This window comes from Equus quagga, chromosome 6 (assembly GCF_021613505.1).
Source record: "Equus quagga isolate Etosha38 chromosome 6, UCLA_HA_Equagga_1.0, whole genome shotgun sequence".
NCBI lineage: Eukaryota > Metazoa > Chordata > Mammalia > Perissodactyla > Equidae > Equus > Equus quagga.
In genome coordinates this window covers 81,108,547-81,126,712 of record NC_060272.1, presented here as the reverse complement: position 1 = coordinate 81,126,712, position 18,166 = coordinate 81,108,547, and the positions used below count along the sequence as shown (strand labels likewise).

Here is an 18,166-nt window from a genome sequence, read left to right as displayed (position 1 = left end):
AGGAAGACTGGCCCTGAGCTAACATCCATGCCCATCTTCCTCTACTTTATATGTGGGATGCCTGCCACAGCATGGTGTGCCAAGCGGTGCCATGTCTGCACCCCAAATCTGGACCGGGAAACCCCAGGCTGCCAAAGTGGAATGTGCACACTTAACCACTGCGCCACTGGGCTGCCCCCTGTTTTTTTTTTTTTTCAGTCTGTATAAGGGAGATAATAATGATTTTACTTCATGGGGTTGCTTTAATGTTTAACTGACCTGAATATTTGGCTCATAATAAGCATTAAATAAATGCTAACTATTACCAGATGAACGTACTTGTAATTTTTAAAAAAATTTACTTGAATAAATTATGAAAATTTTGAACCAAAATGTTGTTCAGCATATTTCAACTTTTAAAACTTTCTGTAGCAGTAATGTTAAAAAATTTTCTCATGTTTACTTAAAATTAAGTGAAGGCCTTATATGAAGGTTTCCCCTTGCGTACATTATTGTTTTACCATAAAGAAGTCCCTTGTTGAGGAGCTGTTTTAGAGTAATGGTGTATATATTTTAATTTTTGAAAATACATTTAAAATATATTAGAATATAGAATGGTAATTTGTAGATCTTTGGGTAAAGCAAATAGTCACCTCTTAAGTTTTTAAATAGAATTATCCATTTTCATTAAAGCAGATATAAATGTATCTTTTGTCATTTTCTAATATTAGCATATCTTCCACCCTGACACAGACACAGCTCTTGCCCTAAGAGGAATGACAAGCGCTTTTGGAATTGAGCTTTGTACATAGAGTTTGAATCTTGATGTTGTCTTGGAATCTTCGGCAGTTTTAATTAATGTGTCTCAGCTACCATTTTGTTATAGAGAAAAGTTAATATCTGTTTTATTTGACTCAAAGGGATTGTTGTCACAGTTAAGTGAAAATAAAATGAAACCTTTTCTATAAAATATTGTATGAGTTATTAAAAACATTTCATTTTTGTTGCCATGTTGAATGGGATACGGTGCCCTCCAGACACTAGAACTTGGTTTAACTAGGATGCTTAATGGTCAGAGAATAACACAGTGTATGTAAAATAAGAGCTAGATTGTATACCTTGACATTTAAATAATGATATTACTTAAAAATAACTCTGGTAGTTAAAGTGAACATACTAGCTTTTGCCTTCTGGCCTTTCTGCAAATATTTGGGACAATTGAATGTTTACTCTGTGCCCAGGCAGTGTTTTAAGCTCTAGACATTCAATGAGAAGACAGGCTATTTATGGTCTCTCCACAGTATTTCATTAAAAAGTTGGTGTGCCTGTATTTAATGTCTGTGAAAAGTGCCTATCTCTATCCATCTTGTATCTGGAGATTGATATCCCTTCGTCTTTAACTAGCACTTTGTCAACTTCATGTCATCTTCTCTCACTGACTCCTGTTTTTCTCTATTCATTCAGATGCTTAGCTGCCTGACATTCTTTCTAGTTTAATGTAGAATTAAAGTGCAACTTCTTGATCACCTCCCCTCCTCAAACTCCCTGCTCCTCCTAGCAAACTACGTCTATCAGTATGGTGTGATCCTTCCAGAGTTTTGTCCTTCATGAATTTACATGAAAATATATGTACTTTAGGAAAAATATAGTGTGTGTGTGTGTGTGTGTGTGTGTGTGTATGGGTTTTGGGGGAATGCATAACATTGTAGTAATACTCTTTGTGTTCTGTAACTTTTTTCCAGTCAACAGGATATCTTGTAAATCTTTTCATATCAGTAAGATCTACTTTTTTTTTTTTTTTGCTGAGGAAAATTCGACCTGAGCTAACATCTATTGCCCATCTTCTTCTATTTTGTGTGTGGGTTGCCATCACAACATGGCTGCTGATGAATGGTGTAGGTATGTGCCCAGAAACTGAACCTGGGCCCTGCCAGACTTAACCAGTAGGCCATGGGGCTGCCCTCCAAGATCTACCTTTTAAAAAACCCTAATCTGTTCACTTTCCTGCATCTCCTGTGACCACCACCCTTGTTTCAGCAACTATCGTCTCCCACTTAGATCACGTCCATCTAGTTGGTTTCTTTGCTTCCAGTCTTGCCCTCTGATAATCCATTTCGCACATAGCAGCAAGAGTGATTTATTTAAAACGTAAATGAGATTTTGTCAGCCTTTAGGTGAAGATGCTGTAATGTTTCCTATTACAGAAAATCCAAGCTTCTGCCTTCAGAATTCCTGATTTCAGATGGTGGCGATGTTTACCTGTTTTGTTTATTGATTTTTCTAAGACAGTGTTTGGTGCATACTAGGTGCTCTAAATCTTTGTTAAGTGCACTTAATGAATTAACTTGCTGGCCTTGGTGAGTTGCTTGTGCCTGTTTTTCTATCTCATCTCATCCTATTCTTCCCCACCTCCCTTGTTCCAGCCACATTGGCCTTTGCTCTGTTGCTTGAATTCACCAACCTCATTTCCTTTACGCTTCTGCAGGAGCTGTTTTCTTTGCCTGGAATGCCCTTCCTCCAATTTTCCCACAGTTGGATTTTTCTTTTCAGATTTCTCTGTAAATATCACCTGCTCACCAAAGTAGTTGGTGTAGTATCTCTTCACTCTGTTATTCTGTTTTTTAAAAATTTAAAGTTAGTTTTAAAAATAAGTGAGAAATCATGTTCAAAAATTAAGAAAATATGCAGTGAACAATTTCTCCATCCTTGTCACCCATCTGCCAAAGTGATGTTAGTGTCTTTATCCTTCTGCGTGGCTTGCTATAACAATATAAGCAAATGGCCATATATGTGAAGTAGTAAGTGTTCTTAAACTGGTCTTTTTTTTTTTTTTCCTTAAACTGGGCTAAGTGACTTTATTAGCGAAAGAGGATTGCAAAGATTTTAAAAGTTGGCATTGGAGCTTTTGAACCAGTCTTTAAGATCTGTATAACCACTGTCTCATCATCTTGTCAGATAACCTACTCTCCGAAAATGAGGCTACTGTGTATAAACAACTTTAAATTCCCATTCATCCCATCTGCAGATTTACCTACAATCTGTACTCACCCTTCATTTTTTTCCCTCCTAGTTGTTAGGTCCCCCCCCCCCCCCCCCAGCTTTGTTCTTTTTCCTCCCTGTTTATTTAGTCTTTGAGATTAAGGTGCTTCATGTTCAGGATTAGTTCTACTCCCACTGGTTCCTATGACCTCATTGTCTCCATCTGCTCACGAACTTTCCTTCTTTTCTGTCTCTTTACTGTCAACTCTGCTGTCCTTTTGGTTTCAGCATAGCCCTGCATATATAGTAAGTGCTCAGATAATATTAGTTTGAATATAGCAGAGTGATGAATAGTTTGGACTATTGGGTTATAAAGATCTAGGTATATGTTCTAGCCTGTGACTTGGCAGGTTAGTTAGCATCTGTAATCCCCAATTTCTTAATCATTAAAATGGGACAAATACTCCAACTATATCAAGGGTTGTTTTGAAGATGTAATTAAGAAGTGGATTGTGTTAATTTCCTCTGCCTGTTGTAACAAATTACCACAAATTTGCTGGCTTAAAACAACAGAATTTTCTGTCAGCGTTCTGGAGGTCAGAAGTCAGAAATTAGTGACGCTGGGCTCATGTCCAGGTGTCAGCAGGGCCATGCTTCCTCCAGAGGCTCTCGGGGAGAATGTGCTCCTTGCCTCGGCTCCTGTAATCCTCGTCACACTGCCTGCTCTTGTGTCTGTAGTCTCCCTCCACCTCCCTTTGTATGGGCATTTGTGATTGCATTTAGGGTCCACCCAGATAATATCATTTTTAAATCTTTAACCTTAATCGTATCTGCAAAGACCCTTTTTCCATATAAGGTAGCATTTACAGGTTTCAGGGATTAGGATCTGGTATCTTTGGGAGCCATTATTCAGCCCGATATGTGGGTATTAAGCCCACAGCATAGTGCCTGGCAAATAAGGCTTTAAACTTTCTGGATAGGGTCAGGAAAGATTTCAGATGCTCGGGAGGATTTAATCATACAGGTACATGGGAGACTGAATATGAGAAGAAGGGATACAAAAAAGATGAAGTAAGGGATTAGGGATTAGATCATATCATTTTATTTAATACAGTGGATAAATGGGATAAATGTAGAGAAGGGATTTTTATTGTCAGATTTTGGTTATTTTCCTGTTTAGATGTCTGTAGGAGGATTTATCTGTTTTCAGTGTTGAAGTTTATAGGGTAAATAATGTGGCGGAAAGGAGGTGGTGGAAGTGAGAATATACTGCATGTTACTGAAAATTGGATAATTACCTTTTTATATTGCAAGAAGTTCACATGTAAACTATATGAAATGATTAGTGAATGAGAGAAGATCACAGAATGGATATCAAATTTTTCCTGGATGTTAGATAAGAATGATTGTTATTTAGAATAAAAAAGAAAGTAAAAGTACTTTTAAAAAAATCCTTCAATTAGAATAACATAAAAAATCATACACCGACATTTATATTCTTTTTCTTTTTTCCATCTCTTAACAGGTTCTTTGGCATGGACGCAGGTTCAGTAGGAGGATTAGAATTGACTGATCAGACTCCTGTTTTATTAGGGAGTACGGCCATGGCAACTAGTCTTACGAATGTAGGAAATTCATTTAGTGGTCCATCTAATCCTTTAGTTTCTAGATCTAATAAATTTCAAAACTCATCAGTGGAAGATGATGATGATGTTGTTTTTATCGAACCTGTACAACCTCCCCCACCTTCTGCACCAGTGGTAGCTGATCAAAGAACCATAACATTTACATCATCAAAAAATGAAGAACTGCAAGGAAATGATTCCAAAATTCTTCTTTCTTCAAAAGAGTTGGCGTCTCAGAAGGGAAGTATAAGTGAGACAATTGTCATTGATGATGAAGAGGACATGGAAACAAATCAAGGGCAAGAGAAAAATTCCTCCAATTTTATTGAACGGAGACCTCCTGAGACTAAAAACAGAACCAATGATGTGGATTTCTCCACTTCCAGTTTTTCAAGAAGTAAGGTAAATGCAGGAATGGGTAATAGTGGTATCACCACAGAACCAGACTCTGAAATTCAGATTGCTAATGTTACAACCTTAGAAACAGGTGTAAGCTCGGTGAATGATGGCCAATTAGAAAATACTGACGGGCGAGATATGAACTTAATGATTACACATGTAACATCACTGCAGAATACCAACTTGGGAGATGTCTCTAACGGACTGCAGTCAAGTAGTTTTGGTGTTAATATACAAACATACACCCCATCTTTAACTTCACAGACCAAGACTGCAGTAGGACCTTTTAATCCTGGTAGAATGAATGTGGCAGGAGACGTATTTCAGAATGGAGAATCTGCAACTCATCATAATCCTGGTAAGCAGTAACTGATTTTTTACCCCATGTAAATGAATTTAAACTTTGGCTGAGTCTTTTTTCATTGTAGTAATTGGTGCTACCTTGGTTCGTTTATTCATGTAAGCTATATTACTTTTATTGACTTTTACATTTGAAATTTTAGCTAATAAGTGATGTGAAAACGTATAGTATTTCGCTGCAGATTATTAGAAAATTAACCACATAAATTTATGTCTAAGCAACTTTTAGGAATAGTCTTTACATTCACCACCACTAAAGTCTGACAGTTTGATATCTTATTTGTCATACACTCACTTTTTGTTACTATATTTTTAGTAGTATTGTTTTAATGTATAAATAGAGAATTAAGAAAAATAGCACACTTAAGCAATACAATATTATATAATTATTGCATTTAGATTTTTTCTACTTTTGTTTAATTTTGACTGCCTATCTGATTTTAATTTTTATTTATTAGCATTGTATTATTAATTTTTTTTATATTTGAAGCTTGGTAGATTTCTTGATGATTTGAAAAATTTTTCTGCAGGTAGCTTTGCCCTGTGAAAACATTAAAACAGGGAAGTTATAAGAACTCTGTGGCTTTTTCATGACCATGACTGTGTATGTCCCTTTTTTTTTCACCTCTGCCCCCAGGCCTGTGTGTGTCTCTCTTCCTCTGTCTTTCTCATATCCCTCTCTGTCTGCTTCATTCTTTCATCATTTTTGGCTCATTAGCAACTTAGCAGCCTAGGAATTGTGGAGAAAAATAAGAAATGACTAAAACCTAGGCAGTGTAGAATGCACTATGAAATGCTAGTCATCTTTCTTTTTAAATTATTTTTTGGTTATGAGATTAATGTCTAATTATTGAAGAATGTTTGGAAAAATCTATAATTAAAAAAGGGAAAAAAATCCCCTATGCTCTTGTTAATTAAAGATTACCACTGTTAATGCTTTGAGTGGTTGTCTTTCACTCTTTTTGCTTTGTATATTTTAACTTGGATGAAGTGCAACTCTGTATAATTTTGCTTCCTATTTTTTTCCTGATTTAATATTACATTGTGTTTTCTCAAACCATTGATGTTATTTATACACAAAAGTTTTAATGGCTGCACAGTGGGCATGGATATACCATTCCCGTATGTGGCTTTTACTATTGTTTCCCATATTTTGATATTGTAGATCTATGATGAACATATTTGTTCAAATTTCTGACTATTCCTTTATTCCTAGAAGTGAAGTTACTGGGCCAAAGGATATCACTACCCCTGTCCCTCCAAAGATAATTTGGTTTAAAAAATGTATCTGGTTTATGATAATTTTCAAAGAAACATGTTCTTTATTACTCAGTTTTGAAAATTTCTTATGCCCTCCAAGACCCTTTACCCCATTACGTGTGTATATATTTGTAGTAGGTCAGTGAGTGTGTGGGATGTATGTGTGAATTCGTTCGAGTGTTTTTTGTTTTTTTTTTTAAAGATTTCGTTTTACCTTTTTCTTCCTAAAGCCCCCCAGTACATAGTTGTATATATTTTAGTCGTGGGTCCTTCTAGTTATGGTACGTGGAACGCCGCCTCAGCATGGCTTGATGAGCTGTGCCGTGTCCGTGCCCAGGATCCGAACCCATGAAACCCTGGGCCGCTGAAGCAGAGCGTGCTAACTTAACCACTCGGCCACGGGGCCAGCCCCCCATATGAGTGTTTTTAAGTTGTGGAAATATATTTTCATATTGCCTTCCAGAAAGTTCTTACCAATTTATACTACTACCACAGTGTTTTTCCTTGTAACCTTACGTATCACGTAAAAGTTTAAGAAGCGATAATGTTCAAATTAGTTTCAAAATAGCTATTTTGTCTTTCTTGTAATTATAAATGTATTAAAAACATAAGAGTGTGAAAAAGAAAACATTCAATGTCACCACTGAGAATGGTGCATTTAATTCTAAACCTCAGATCATCGTATAGTATAGTTTTGCAAACTCTCCCCTTTTATCTGCCCCTTTAAATACCTAACAGTAGATCTTGAACTTTTGACCATGTCCAGCATGTGTTTGATTTGTTAATTCTCTGGTTAGCTCGGTTCCAGTTTTTACTATTTAAATAATTCTTAAGAATATTCTTATACATGTATCTTGTGATACTTATTTCCTAAGGAATATTGCTGGGTCAAAGGGACATATCATTATAAGAATTGTGTTCCTGTTTGCTCACTCTCTTACACAAGAGAATGTAAAATACTCATCAGAAAAACTAAACAAATAACACCTCTTGCTCTTGCATTTATGAGTTAGACTTGTGATTATGTGCTGTTTTTATTTGTAATAGAGAGTTATAAAATCTTGGCTATTTATTCTGTCTCTTGGACTAATTGTAACTTGGGCAAATTAAAATGCTATCCCTTGTTGTTCCGTGTATAAAATAGAGGGTTTAGATAAAGTGATTAGGTCCCTTCTTATTCCTAAAAGCATTTTGATGTTGGAAGAGGAGAAAACTTTAAAGTAGGGTTGAAATATGGATAAAGGGAGCCATTGCATTATTTATAGAAGGCCTAAAATTAAATTGAAAAAAAAAGCAAGTGTGTTTTTTCCTTTTTTTCTTTTTGAGGAAGATTAGCCCTGAGCTAACTGCTGCCAGTCCTCCTCTTTTTGCTGAGGAAGGCTGGCCCTGAGCTAACATCCGTGCCCATCTTCCTCTACTTTATATGTGGGACGCCTACCACAGCATGGCTTGCCAGGCAGTGCCATGTCCCTACCCGGGATCCGAACCGGCGAACCCCAGGCCGCCAAAGAGAAACGTGCGCACTTAACCACTGTGCCACCGGGTTGGCTCCCAAATGTGTTTTTTCAAAATTAAGTTAATAGGGGCTGGCCCTGTGGCTCAGTGGTTAAGTTCACGTGCTCCGCTGCAGGCGGCCCAGTGTTTCGTTAGTTTGAATCCTGGGCGCGGACATGGCACTGCTCATCAGACCACGCTGAGGCAGCGTCCCACATGCCACAACTAGAAGAACCCACAACGAAGAATACACAACTATGTACCGGGGGGGGCTTTGGGGAGAAAAAGGAAAAAATAAAATCTTTAAAAAAACAAAACAAAACAAAACAAAACAAATTAAGTTAATAGATGCCCTTAAGTTTAGATAGATTCCTTTGAATATATAGTCAAATGCTTAGCCTACAAAATTGAAAATCCTAAGGAGCCATTATTTGTGTTGCAAAAAGCTGTTCCTTCTAGCACATGTTCAAATATGATTTTTAGTTGAAGGCCCTTTATAAGATGGAATTGCCAGTTCTTTCAGTGATGTACTTTTTTGTATTCATTAGTAGTGTTTCCTATTTATTAAAATTGGTCAGGTACCCGGAGAGAATAGCAGGATTCCAGAATGTACTCTGTTTACTCTGTGTTTAAAGTATATACTTTGGAGGGATATTGTAGAATAAGGTAGAATTTGAATAGCAGTGTATGTAGCCCCTTGAAACCATTAGGTTGATAGACTGGATCAGAACCAGGAAATTGCTCTCTTGGTAGTAAAGAAGTTTTTCTGAGCTCTGGATATATTTGTACTTCCTGTGTAAGGAAAAGAAAATTATTTCTCAAATGGAAGGGCAACTTTTATGTATGGAAGTTCAAAATTCAGAAGACACTAGAAAGGAAAAAATTACAAGAGACCAAAGTAGTAGAAATTGGAAGCGGTGGCCTGAAAGATTTCAGAATGAAAAAAGGTTGTGGTATTGGTAGTGTGGTGAGAGGCCTGTGGAACTGTAACTGGTGCGGTAAGCTGGACACTTCCTGCTAAGTACCAAAGAAGCTGACTGTTAAAGAGAGAAGAGATGAATAGCTGCCCTCTAGTGTTAACATTACATGTATCTTTTAGTGCTGAGCTATGCTGAAACTGTAGTGGTTGTGTAATATGGTGTCGGATTTGTCACTGAATGTTGTCTTAACATCATCATTTCTCTGTAACACTCTAATTTCTTTGATATTATGTGGTATATTTAGAGGCTGTGGAACTAAACATATATATGGAAAAGCTGTTCTTAAAAAGATATTTTGAGGGGCCAGCCTAGTGGCATAGTGGTTAAGTTTGTGTGCTCTGCTTCAGTGGCCCAGGCTCGCAGGTTCAGATCCCGGGTGCCGACCTAGCACTGCTTGTCAAGCCTCGCAGTGGCGGCATCCCACATAAAATAGAGGAAGATTGGCACAAATGTTAGCTCAGAGACAATCTTCCTCAAGCAAAAAAAAAAGATGTTTTGAATCTAATCATAAATAAACTTTGTCAGACCTGTATTATATTTGCCAAAACTTAATGGTTGGTCAATATTTTATTATACTTTTATGTCAGTGTTTGTATTCCTTGCTTAAAGTAATATTCTGTAAATTAATCCTTCCTGTTTAATAACTAATGGCTAATACCTTTTAGTGCTTCCTATATGCTAGTCACCATGCTTTATTATACCCATTATCTCATTTAATGTCCTTTGTAGGAGGTTGGTACCATTTCCAGTTTAGAGAAGAGTTAGGCACAGAGTTTAAGTAACTTCCAGTCTAGTAAGTGATGGAGCGTAAATGTCAGCCAGCCATTCTTACTGGAAAACTTGTGTCCTTTACCTCTTTGCTATGCTGCTGCCTTATTAGTGTTTTAAACTTGTACAAAATGAGAACTTAAACTGTGTCTCTGATATAAATTTCAATGTGTGTAAATACCTGTTTCATTACTCTTTCTTGTGCCTTTTGTTTTTAAGATTCTTGGATCTCCCAGTCAGCATCATTTCCCCGTAATCAGAAACAGCCAGGTGTGGATTCTTTATCACCAGTGGCCTCGCTTCCTAAACAGATTTTCCAGCCTTCAGTGCAACAGCAACCCACTAAACCAGTGAAAGTCACTTGTGCAAACTGCAAAAAACCTTTACAGAAGGGACAGACAGCTTATCAACGAAAAGGATCTGCTCACCTCTTTTGTTCTACCACCTGCCTTTCTTCCTTCTCTCACAAGCCTGCTCCAAAGAAACTCTGTGTTATGTGTAAAAAGTAAGGTTTACCTTTCAACATAATGCCATGTGGTTGAGTATTGGTGGTATAAAATGTCTTAAGAGGTGAATTACTGTGTTTTAAAAATTGGTAAGCTAGTTGTTTGAATCTTAAAGCCAAACTCATTGTAATAGCTTTGAAGGGTTCTCTATCAAAGCCAGGTGGCTTGCCTTCCATTTGGATGGGCTTGGGGGTTGATTTAGATACTGTAGGCCCTTGTAATTAATTTTGTCTGTAATCTTGATTGAGCTCCTTGAATCTGTAAAAATACCTACATGCTTACTTACTCTATTAATTATAAGAATTTAGTTCTAGCCAGATAAAATTGTTAAGCAGTTTATGTATGACTAGTTCTGTATGGGTCAAACTTTATACTATCTTTGTGTTAAGATTATTTAAAATTGGCAAGTCTTTGGACTTTGTTTATTTTTGTTTTCAACATTAAGTCGTTAGAATACTCACTGTTTTAAGCCTCAGGTACCATTTTGTGCCAGCCTTGAAGAGACAGTCTTCTCTTCTGCCATTTTTCAGGTCTGGTTTCACTAGTTAAAAACAAGTGGAATAATGGTATATTATGTGCAAAATCAAACCAGGTGGATTTTCTGTACCTTCTGTTGGAGCAGCCCAAGTTTGTGAGGATATTTTTAGATCTTAGAACTTTGCAAAGGGCTTAGTGCTCTGTACAAGTTTAGTGAATTCAAATAGTGAAACAATTGTTATAGAATTTTTAGGTTGCTTTGTATACTCTGATCTTGAAATTCAGAATTAAGGGAAACTTTAAAGGTCATCAATTTTGTCATTTACTGACATTTCTGATTACAGTTGGAAAGCTGTATAGAATGGTAGGTGGAGTTATTTTGGGTTATGGGGGTGTATTTAAGTTTAATTATCCTCTTAGAATGCATGTAATACTCCTGTAACCTAAATATCTCATGCTTTCTGCTTAACGCATGGCAAAGGAATTGAATAGATATTGCAAGTTATAGTTCAGTAAATTAGGCCTTGATATTAAACTCCATATAAATAATAACTGCCCTTTCTTTTTGTTTCCAAGATCTGAAAGCCTCGTTAAGGAGTTTTGCAGATAAATTGGGTAGTGGCAAGGATTTAATAGTATAAAATAATTTCGCTTCCTAATGTTGTGTGTTCATTTTTTATTGCCAAGAGTTTTTAAATAGTAAAGATGATTTAATGGATCTGAAAGTGGTGTTTGATTCCTGGGATTCAACCTATGAAAATTAAAAATGTCAGTTATTACTTGTATATTTAATTTATTTTAAAATAGACTTTTACTTTGTTATTCCTCTCATTTTTCAGAGATATAACTACAATGAAAGGAACCATTGTTGCTCAAGTGGATTCAAGTGAGTCCTTCCAGGAATTCTGTAGTACGTCTTGTTTGTCTCTTTATGAAGACAAGCAGAATCCTACTAAAGGAGCTCTAAATAAATCAAGATGTACAATTTGTGGTAAACTAACAGAGGTTTGTATTTTTGTGCTTTATCATTTACTTCTAGCTAATGGGAATATTTTTAACAGTTATGACATAGTCTTTGATCAGTGTATTTTTCCTTAAAAGTGAGAATATATAAAGTCTTTATAAGTATCCCATTCTCCCATAGAGAGAATGATTTAGGAAAAATTAAAATATAATATTAATTGACTTTTTTTCTAGAGGTTGAGAGCACTCCTGGGCAAAACCAGTGTTTAAATAAATAGGCTGACTACACAAGAAAGACAGTAATTTTGCTTAAGAAGTAGAGCAAGTGGAGGGAATATTTTTTGATAAACTTCACAATGTTAATATGGTATTAAAGTTTTTGCATGTGACTAAAGAAAAAGGAACCTTGTGTATACATACCTCATTTGAATTCTTTATAATATTGGTTTTCTCTCCCTTCCCTTTTCTAGAAGAGCAGTGTACTTACAGTTCCTTGTAGATTTGTCTGAAGATTTCCAGTCTGTTTAAAACTAACACTGTCCAGACTAGATACTTCTAGAGAAGTTTGTAGTGATGTCACTGGTGGTTCCCCTCCTTAGCCCCCTGCCAGACATATATTCTTTATGTGTATAAAAAGAGTTCAAAGAATAGTGAAATGGGCTTTGTCTTTACATTTCCATAGACAAACCTTCCACTGAAAAATTATTGAACCATTCTCTTTCTGTTGGAGCACCTTGTTATTTAGCTGCTTGACATACTCCTTTGTTTTTTAAAATTTTGTTTGTTGTTTTTCTTTTAGATTCGCCATGAAGTTAGCTTTAAAAATATGACTCATAAGCTGTGCAGTGACCACTGCTTTAATAGATACAGAATGGCCAATGGTTTAATAATGAATTGTTGTGAACAGTGTGGAGAGTACTTGCCCAGCAAAGGTGCTGGAAACAATGTCCTGGTGATTGATGGTCAGCAGAAAAGATTTTGCTGTCAAAGTTGTGTCAGTGAATACAAACAGGTAACTCATGATCTAATCAAAATTGGCCATTCTTTTGAATGTGTTTTAAATTGCTGTAGTAGTTTTACTCTAACAGCATTTATTAGCCACATTTATTTTGGAATCTCATTTAATTCTATTATTGTTTTCACATCTTGGAAATGACATATCTCAAATGAATACTGAAATATATGTAGATTATTGGAAATAAACTTGCGATTTTATGTATAAAGGTAAATGCTGCCAGAATGGCTCCTCTTTTCAATTTTCTTTTTTGGATGATGGAAGAGGGGTTGCAAATAGGGCTTTTCAAATTGTTAAGGCTTAGCTTAGGAATGATTATCTTATTTATATTTCAATTTTAAGGTTCATTTAAATTTTAAAGTCTTTTTGATTTAGTTTGTTTTTTTATTTATCCATATGATTCAAAAGTAAAATGTGCATAAAAAGATGTACTTAGAGAAATCCAGCTCCCATTTCTATCTTCTCTTGGTTCCTACTCATTCTTTATAGATATCGATTTTTTCAGTTCTTACTATTTTATGTTTTTTGTTCTTTCTGAAAAATTCAGGAAATACGTAATTCATTCTTAGTTTCTGTTTTTTCTATTTAAAGGTGGCAAACTGTATGTACCGTAATGTACCTTCCATTTTTCGCTTCACAGCATTTTTTGGAAATAATTCCTTATCAATGTATATATATAGACCTTCCTCATTCTTTTTATGGCTGCATTAGTTAAATTTTCAGGAATTTTGTGAGCTAGTTGTTAAAAACACCCATTATTAAAACTTAAATTATAGAAACTTATAGATAAATTATATTTGTATCAGTCTGCTAGGTCTACCATAACAAAATTGAAGACTGGAGGTTTCAAACAACAGAGATTTATTTTCTCACAGCTCTGGAGGCTAGAAGTCCAAGATTAAGGTGCCTTTCTGGGTTGGTTTCTGGTGAGATCACTCTTCCAGGCTTGTAGAAAGTCTCCGTAGATAGTCTCCGTCTTGCTGTGTCCTCACATGGTCTTTCCTCTGTGTGCAGAAGGAAAGAGAGGTATCTCAGGTATCTCTTCCTCTTACTATAAAGATATCAGTCCTATCTGATTAGGACCTCACCCTTAGGACTTATTTAACTTTAACTGCTAATAAGGACTCTAAGTCCTAATTCCAAATACAAGCTCTTAGGGAGTAAGGGCTTCAAGATAGGAATTTTGGGAGGACACAGTTCAGACCATAACAGTTTTGAAAACAAAAAAAATAAATATTCAAAACCTAACACTTCCTAATTATTTTATTACATTTAAATATTAGCTATACTTCTAAGGTTATTTACATCTATTGTATTTGTATCATGGAAATATATATAATGGTGTACTTCTGTGCATCTGTTACCAATTTCATGTTTAGTTTGTTGTTGGCAGCCTGAAAATAGCCATAGTGGGAGTATTTTCATGGCAAATGCTGTAAATTATGGTGCATTTCCTCACCTTCCAAGAGCTAGTAGTTAACCATATGCAAGACAACACTGGTCGGAACAGTGGTTTATTTGATCACTCTGCTGTTGATTTTGCTGTTAGTTTTGAAATCAGAAAATGAGTTCTCCAACTTTGTTCTTTTTCAAGATTGTTCAGATATCGTAGACCCATTCCAATTTTATATGAATTTGAGGATCGGCTTTTCCTTTTCTGCAGCAAAGGCTATTAGAATTTTGATAGTCATTGCATTGATTCTTTAGATTGCTTTGGGTAGTATCGACATTTCAGCAATGTTAAATCTTCCTATCTATGAACATGGGATGTCTTCCCCTTTATTTAAGTCTTTCTTAATTTCTTTTCAGCAGTCTTTTGTAGTTTAAGTGTACAAGTCTTCACCTCCTGGGTTATATTTATTTCTAGGTATTCTTTTAGACACTTTTGTTAATGGAATTGCTTTACTAATTTCTTCTTCAGATTGTACATTGCTAGTGTTTAGAAGCACAGCTCATATTTGAGTGTTGATGTTGTACCCTGCAACTTTCTTGAATTTGTTTGTTAGCTCTAGCTTTATTGTGGATCCCTTTGGATTGCGTCTGTATAGGGTCATGTCATCTGCACATTGTGATAATTTTACTTCTTCCTGTCTAGTTTGAATGCCTTTTGTTTCTTTTTCCTAATTGTTCTGGCTGGAACTTTCACTATTATGTTGAGTGTAAGTGGTGAAAGTGGGCACCCTTGTCTTGTTCCTAATCTTAGAGAAAAAACTGTCTTCACCATTGAGTATGATGTTAGCTGTGGGTCGTTCATATATGGCTTTTATTATGTTGAAATAGTTTTCTTCTATTCCTATTTTGTTGAATATTTTTAATCATAAATGGGTGTTGGATTTCGTTGAACATTTTCTTTATCATTTGAAGTTGTCATGTGGTTTTTACCTCATTCTATTCATGTGGTGTGTTACATTGCTTATCTTACATTGAGCCACTCTTGGATTACTGGGATTAATGCCACTTGGTTATGGTGTCTAATACTTTTAATATGCTGTTAAATTTGGTTTACTAATGTTTTGTTCTGAATCTTTATATACATATTGATAAGGTATATTGGTCTATAACTTTTTTTGTTATGATGCCTTTCTGTCTTTGAAATCAGGGTAATGCTGGCTTGATAGAATAGGGGTGGGAAATGTGCCATCCTGTTCTGATTTTTGGGAAGAGTTTAAGAAGAAATTGTTAGTTCTTCTTTAAATGTTTGGCGGAATTCATCAGTAAGGTCATTTGGTCTGGGCTTTTCTTTATTGCAAGATGACTGATTTTTGATGACTGATTGACTCTTTTTACTTATTATGTGTCTGTTGATATTTTCAATTCTTCTTGAGTCAGTTTTAGTGGTTTGTGTGTTTTAAGGAATTTGTCTATTTCATCTAGGTTATCCAAGTTGTTGGAGTGTTAATTGTTCATAGTATTTTCTCACAGTCCTTTTTTTCAGGAATGTCCATAATGTTGTCCCTACTTTCATTTCCTTGTTTTGTGCTTTGTATCTTTTGTTTTTCGTAGTCTAAATAAAGGTTTGTCAACTTTTTTGATCTGTTCAAATGACCAACTTCTGGTTTCATTAATTCTTCTATTTTTCTTTCATCTGTTTTATCTCCACACTAATCTTTCTTACAGATCTTCCTGGGCTTACGATGGGGTTATGTCCTGATAAACCTATCGTAAGTTGATGATACGTCTAATACGCCTAATTTACTGAACATCATAGCTTAGCCTAGCCTCCTTTAAATCTGTTCAGAACACTTACATTAGCCTTTGGTTGGGCAGAATCAGCTACCACAAAGCCTATTTTATAAGAAAATTTTGAATATCTCATGTAATTTCTTGAATGCTATACTGAAAGTAAAATACACAGTGGCTGTCTGGGTCCAGAATGATTCTAAGTGTATCCGTTGTTTACATTCATGATCTCATGGATAACTGGGAGCTGCAGCTTGCTGCCACTGCCCAGCATCACGAGAGAGTGTTGTACCACGTATTGCTAGACTGGCAAAAGATCAAAATTCAAAATTTGAACTATGGTTTCTACTGAATGCATTTCAGTTTTGCACCATCATAAAGTCAAAAAATTCTGAGTCGAACCATTCTAAGTTGAGGACCGTCTATATTTCCTTTCTTCTGCTGGCTTTGGGTTTAGTTTTCTTTTTCTGTTTCTTTACAATGTAAATTTGCTTATTGATTTGAGATACTATTTATAATTATAAATTTTCCACTGGTTATTGTTTGCATTGCACCTCATCACTTTTGGTATTTTGTGGTATTTTGCTTTTATTCATCTAAGTATTTTTAAATTTCCATTGTGATTTCTTCTTTGACCTACTGGTTAAGAGGGTGTAGTTTTTTTTTTTTATTGAGTTATTGATAGGTTACAATCTTGTGAAATTTCAGTTGTACATTAATGTTTGTCAGTCATGTTGTAGGTGCACCACTTCATCCTTTGTGCCCACCCCCCACCCCACCTTTCCCTTGGTATCCACTAAACTGTTCTTAGTCCATAATTTTAAATTCTAAGAGGGTGTAGTTTAATATCAATGTGTTTGTGAACTTTCCAGTTTTTCTTCTGTTGTTCATTTTCTGGTTTCAATCTATTATGATTCGAAAAGATACCCTATGTGATTTTAGTCTTTATAAAAATTTATTGAGACGTTTTTGTGGCCTAACATATGGTCTATCCTGGAGAATGTTTCATGTGTACTTGAGAAGAATATTTATTCTGCTGTTGTTGAGTGGAGTATTCTATATATCTGTTACACTAGTTGTTTTATGGTGTTACTCAAATCCTGTATTTAGTCATTGAAATTCTGTCTAGATGGTCTATCCCTTATTGAAAGTGGTGTTATATATTGGATTCTCCAACTGTTACTGTAGAATTGTCTACAATATTGTTTATCGTTGTTATATCTTCTTGATAAATTTACCCTTTTATCAGTGTACATTGTTTTTCTTTGTCTCCTATATCTGTTTTTGACTTCAAGTTTATTTTGTTTGATATAGTCTAACAACTTCAGCTTTCTTTTTTCTTCTTTTTTGTGAGTAAGATTGGCCCGGAGTAGAGCTAACACCTGTTCCCAATTTCCTGTTTACTTGAGGAAGATTGTCACTGAGCTAACGTCTGTGCCAGTCTTCCTCTATTTTGTGTGGGATGCTGCCACAGTGTGGCCTGATGAGTGGTGCTAGGTCCACACCCGGGATCCTAACCTGTGAACCCCAGGCCCCCGAAGCAGAGCGTGCGAACTTAACCACTACACCACCTGGCAGGCCCAGCTTCATCTTTTTGTTAGTTACTGTTTGCATGGAGTATCTTTTGCCATCATTTTGCTATTTGTGATTTTAGATGTAAAGAAAGTCTCTTGTAGACTGCATATAGTTGGATCATTTTTTATTTCCATTCTACCAGTCTCTGCCTTTTGATTGGAAATTTTAATCCATTTACGTTTAAAGTTATTCCTGATGAGGGAGGATTTATTTCTGCCATTTGTCTTTTTGTTTTTTATATGTCTAATACCTTTTCTGCAACTCATCCCCTCCATTACTGCCTTCTTTTGTGTTTAGTTGATTTTTTGTAGAATTGTTTTGATTCCCTTCTCATTTCCTTTTGTGTATAATTTTTAGATGTTTTCTTTGAGTTTACCATGGGGAGTACATTTAACGTCCTAAGTTTATATCCATCTAATATGACTTGATAATAACTTGACTGGCATTTAAAAACTCTGCTCCTATATAGCTCCATCCCCTTTATGTTGTAATAAGTTACATCTTAAACATTGTGTGCCTAATAACATAGATTTACAGTTATTTTTTGTGCATTGGTCCTTAAAATCACGTAGGAAAGAAAAAGTGAATTTACAAACCAAAAATACA

General features: G+C 35.5%; 1 protein-coding gene across 2 annotated transcripts in view; it reads left to right on the top strand.

The window, feature by feature from the left end:
* ZMYM2 (zinc finger MYM-type containing 2) overlaps positions 1–18,166 on the top strand; it is a 93,447-nt gene that overhangs the window by 24,610 nt on the left and 50,671 nt on the right. The window contains exons 3-7 of one of the 2 annotated variants that reach the window (XM_046663796.1): positions 4,484–4,985; positions 5,247–5,340; positions 10,064–10,349; positions 11,667–11,832; positions 12,590–12,802. In XM_046663796.1, coding sequence (XP_046519752.1) covers positions 4,484–4,985; positions 5,247–5,340; positions 10,064–10,349; positions 11,667–11,832; positions 12,590–12,802 — 1,261 coding nt within the window. Of the gene's footprint in view, positions 1–4,483; positions 5,341–10,063; positions 10,350–11,666; positions 11,833–12,589; positions 12,803–18,166 lie in introns of both variants that reach the window. The other variant, XM_046663795.1, reaches the window with a different exon arrangement.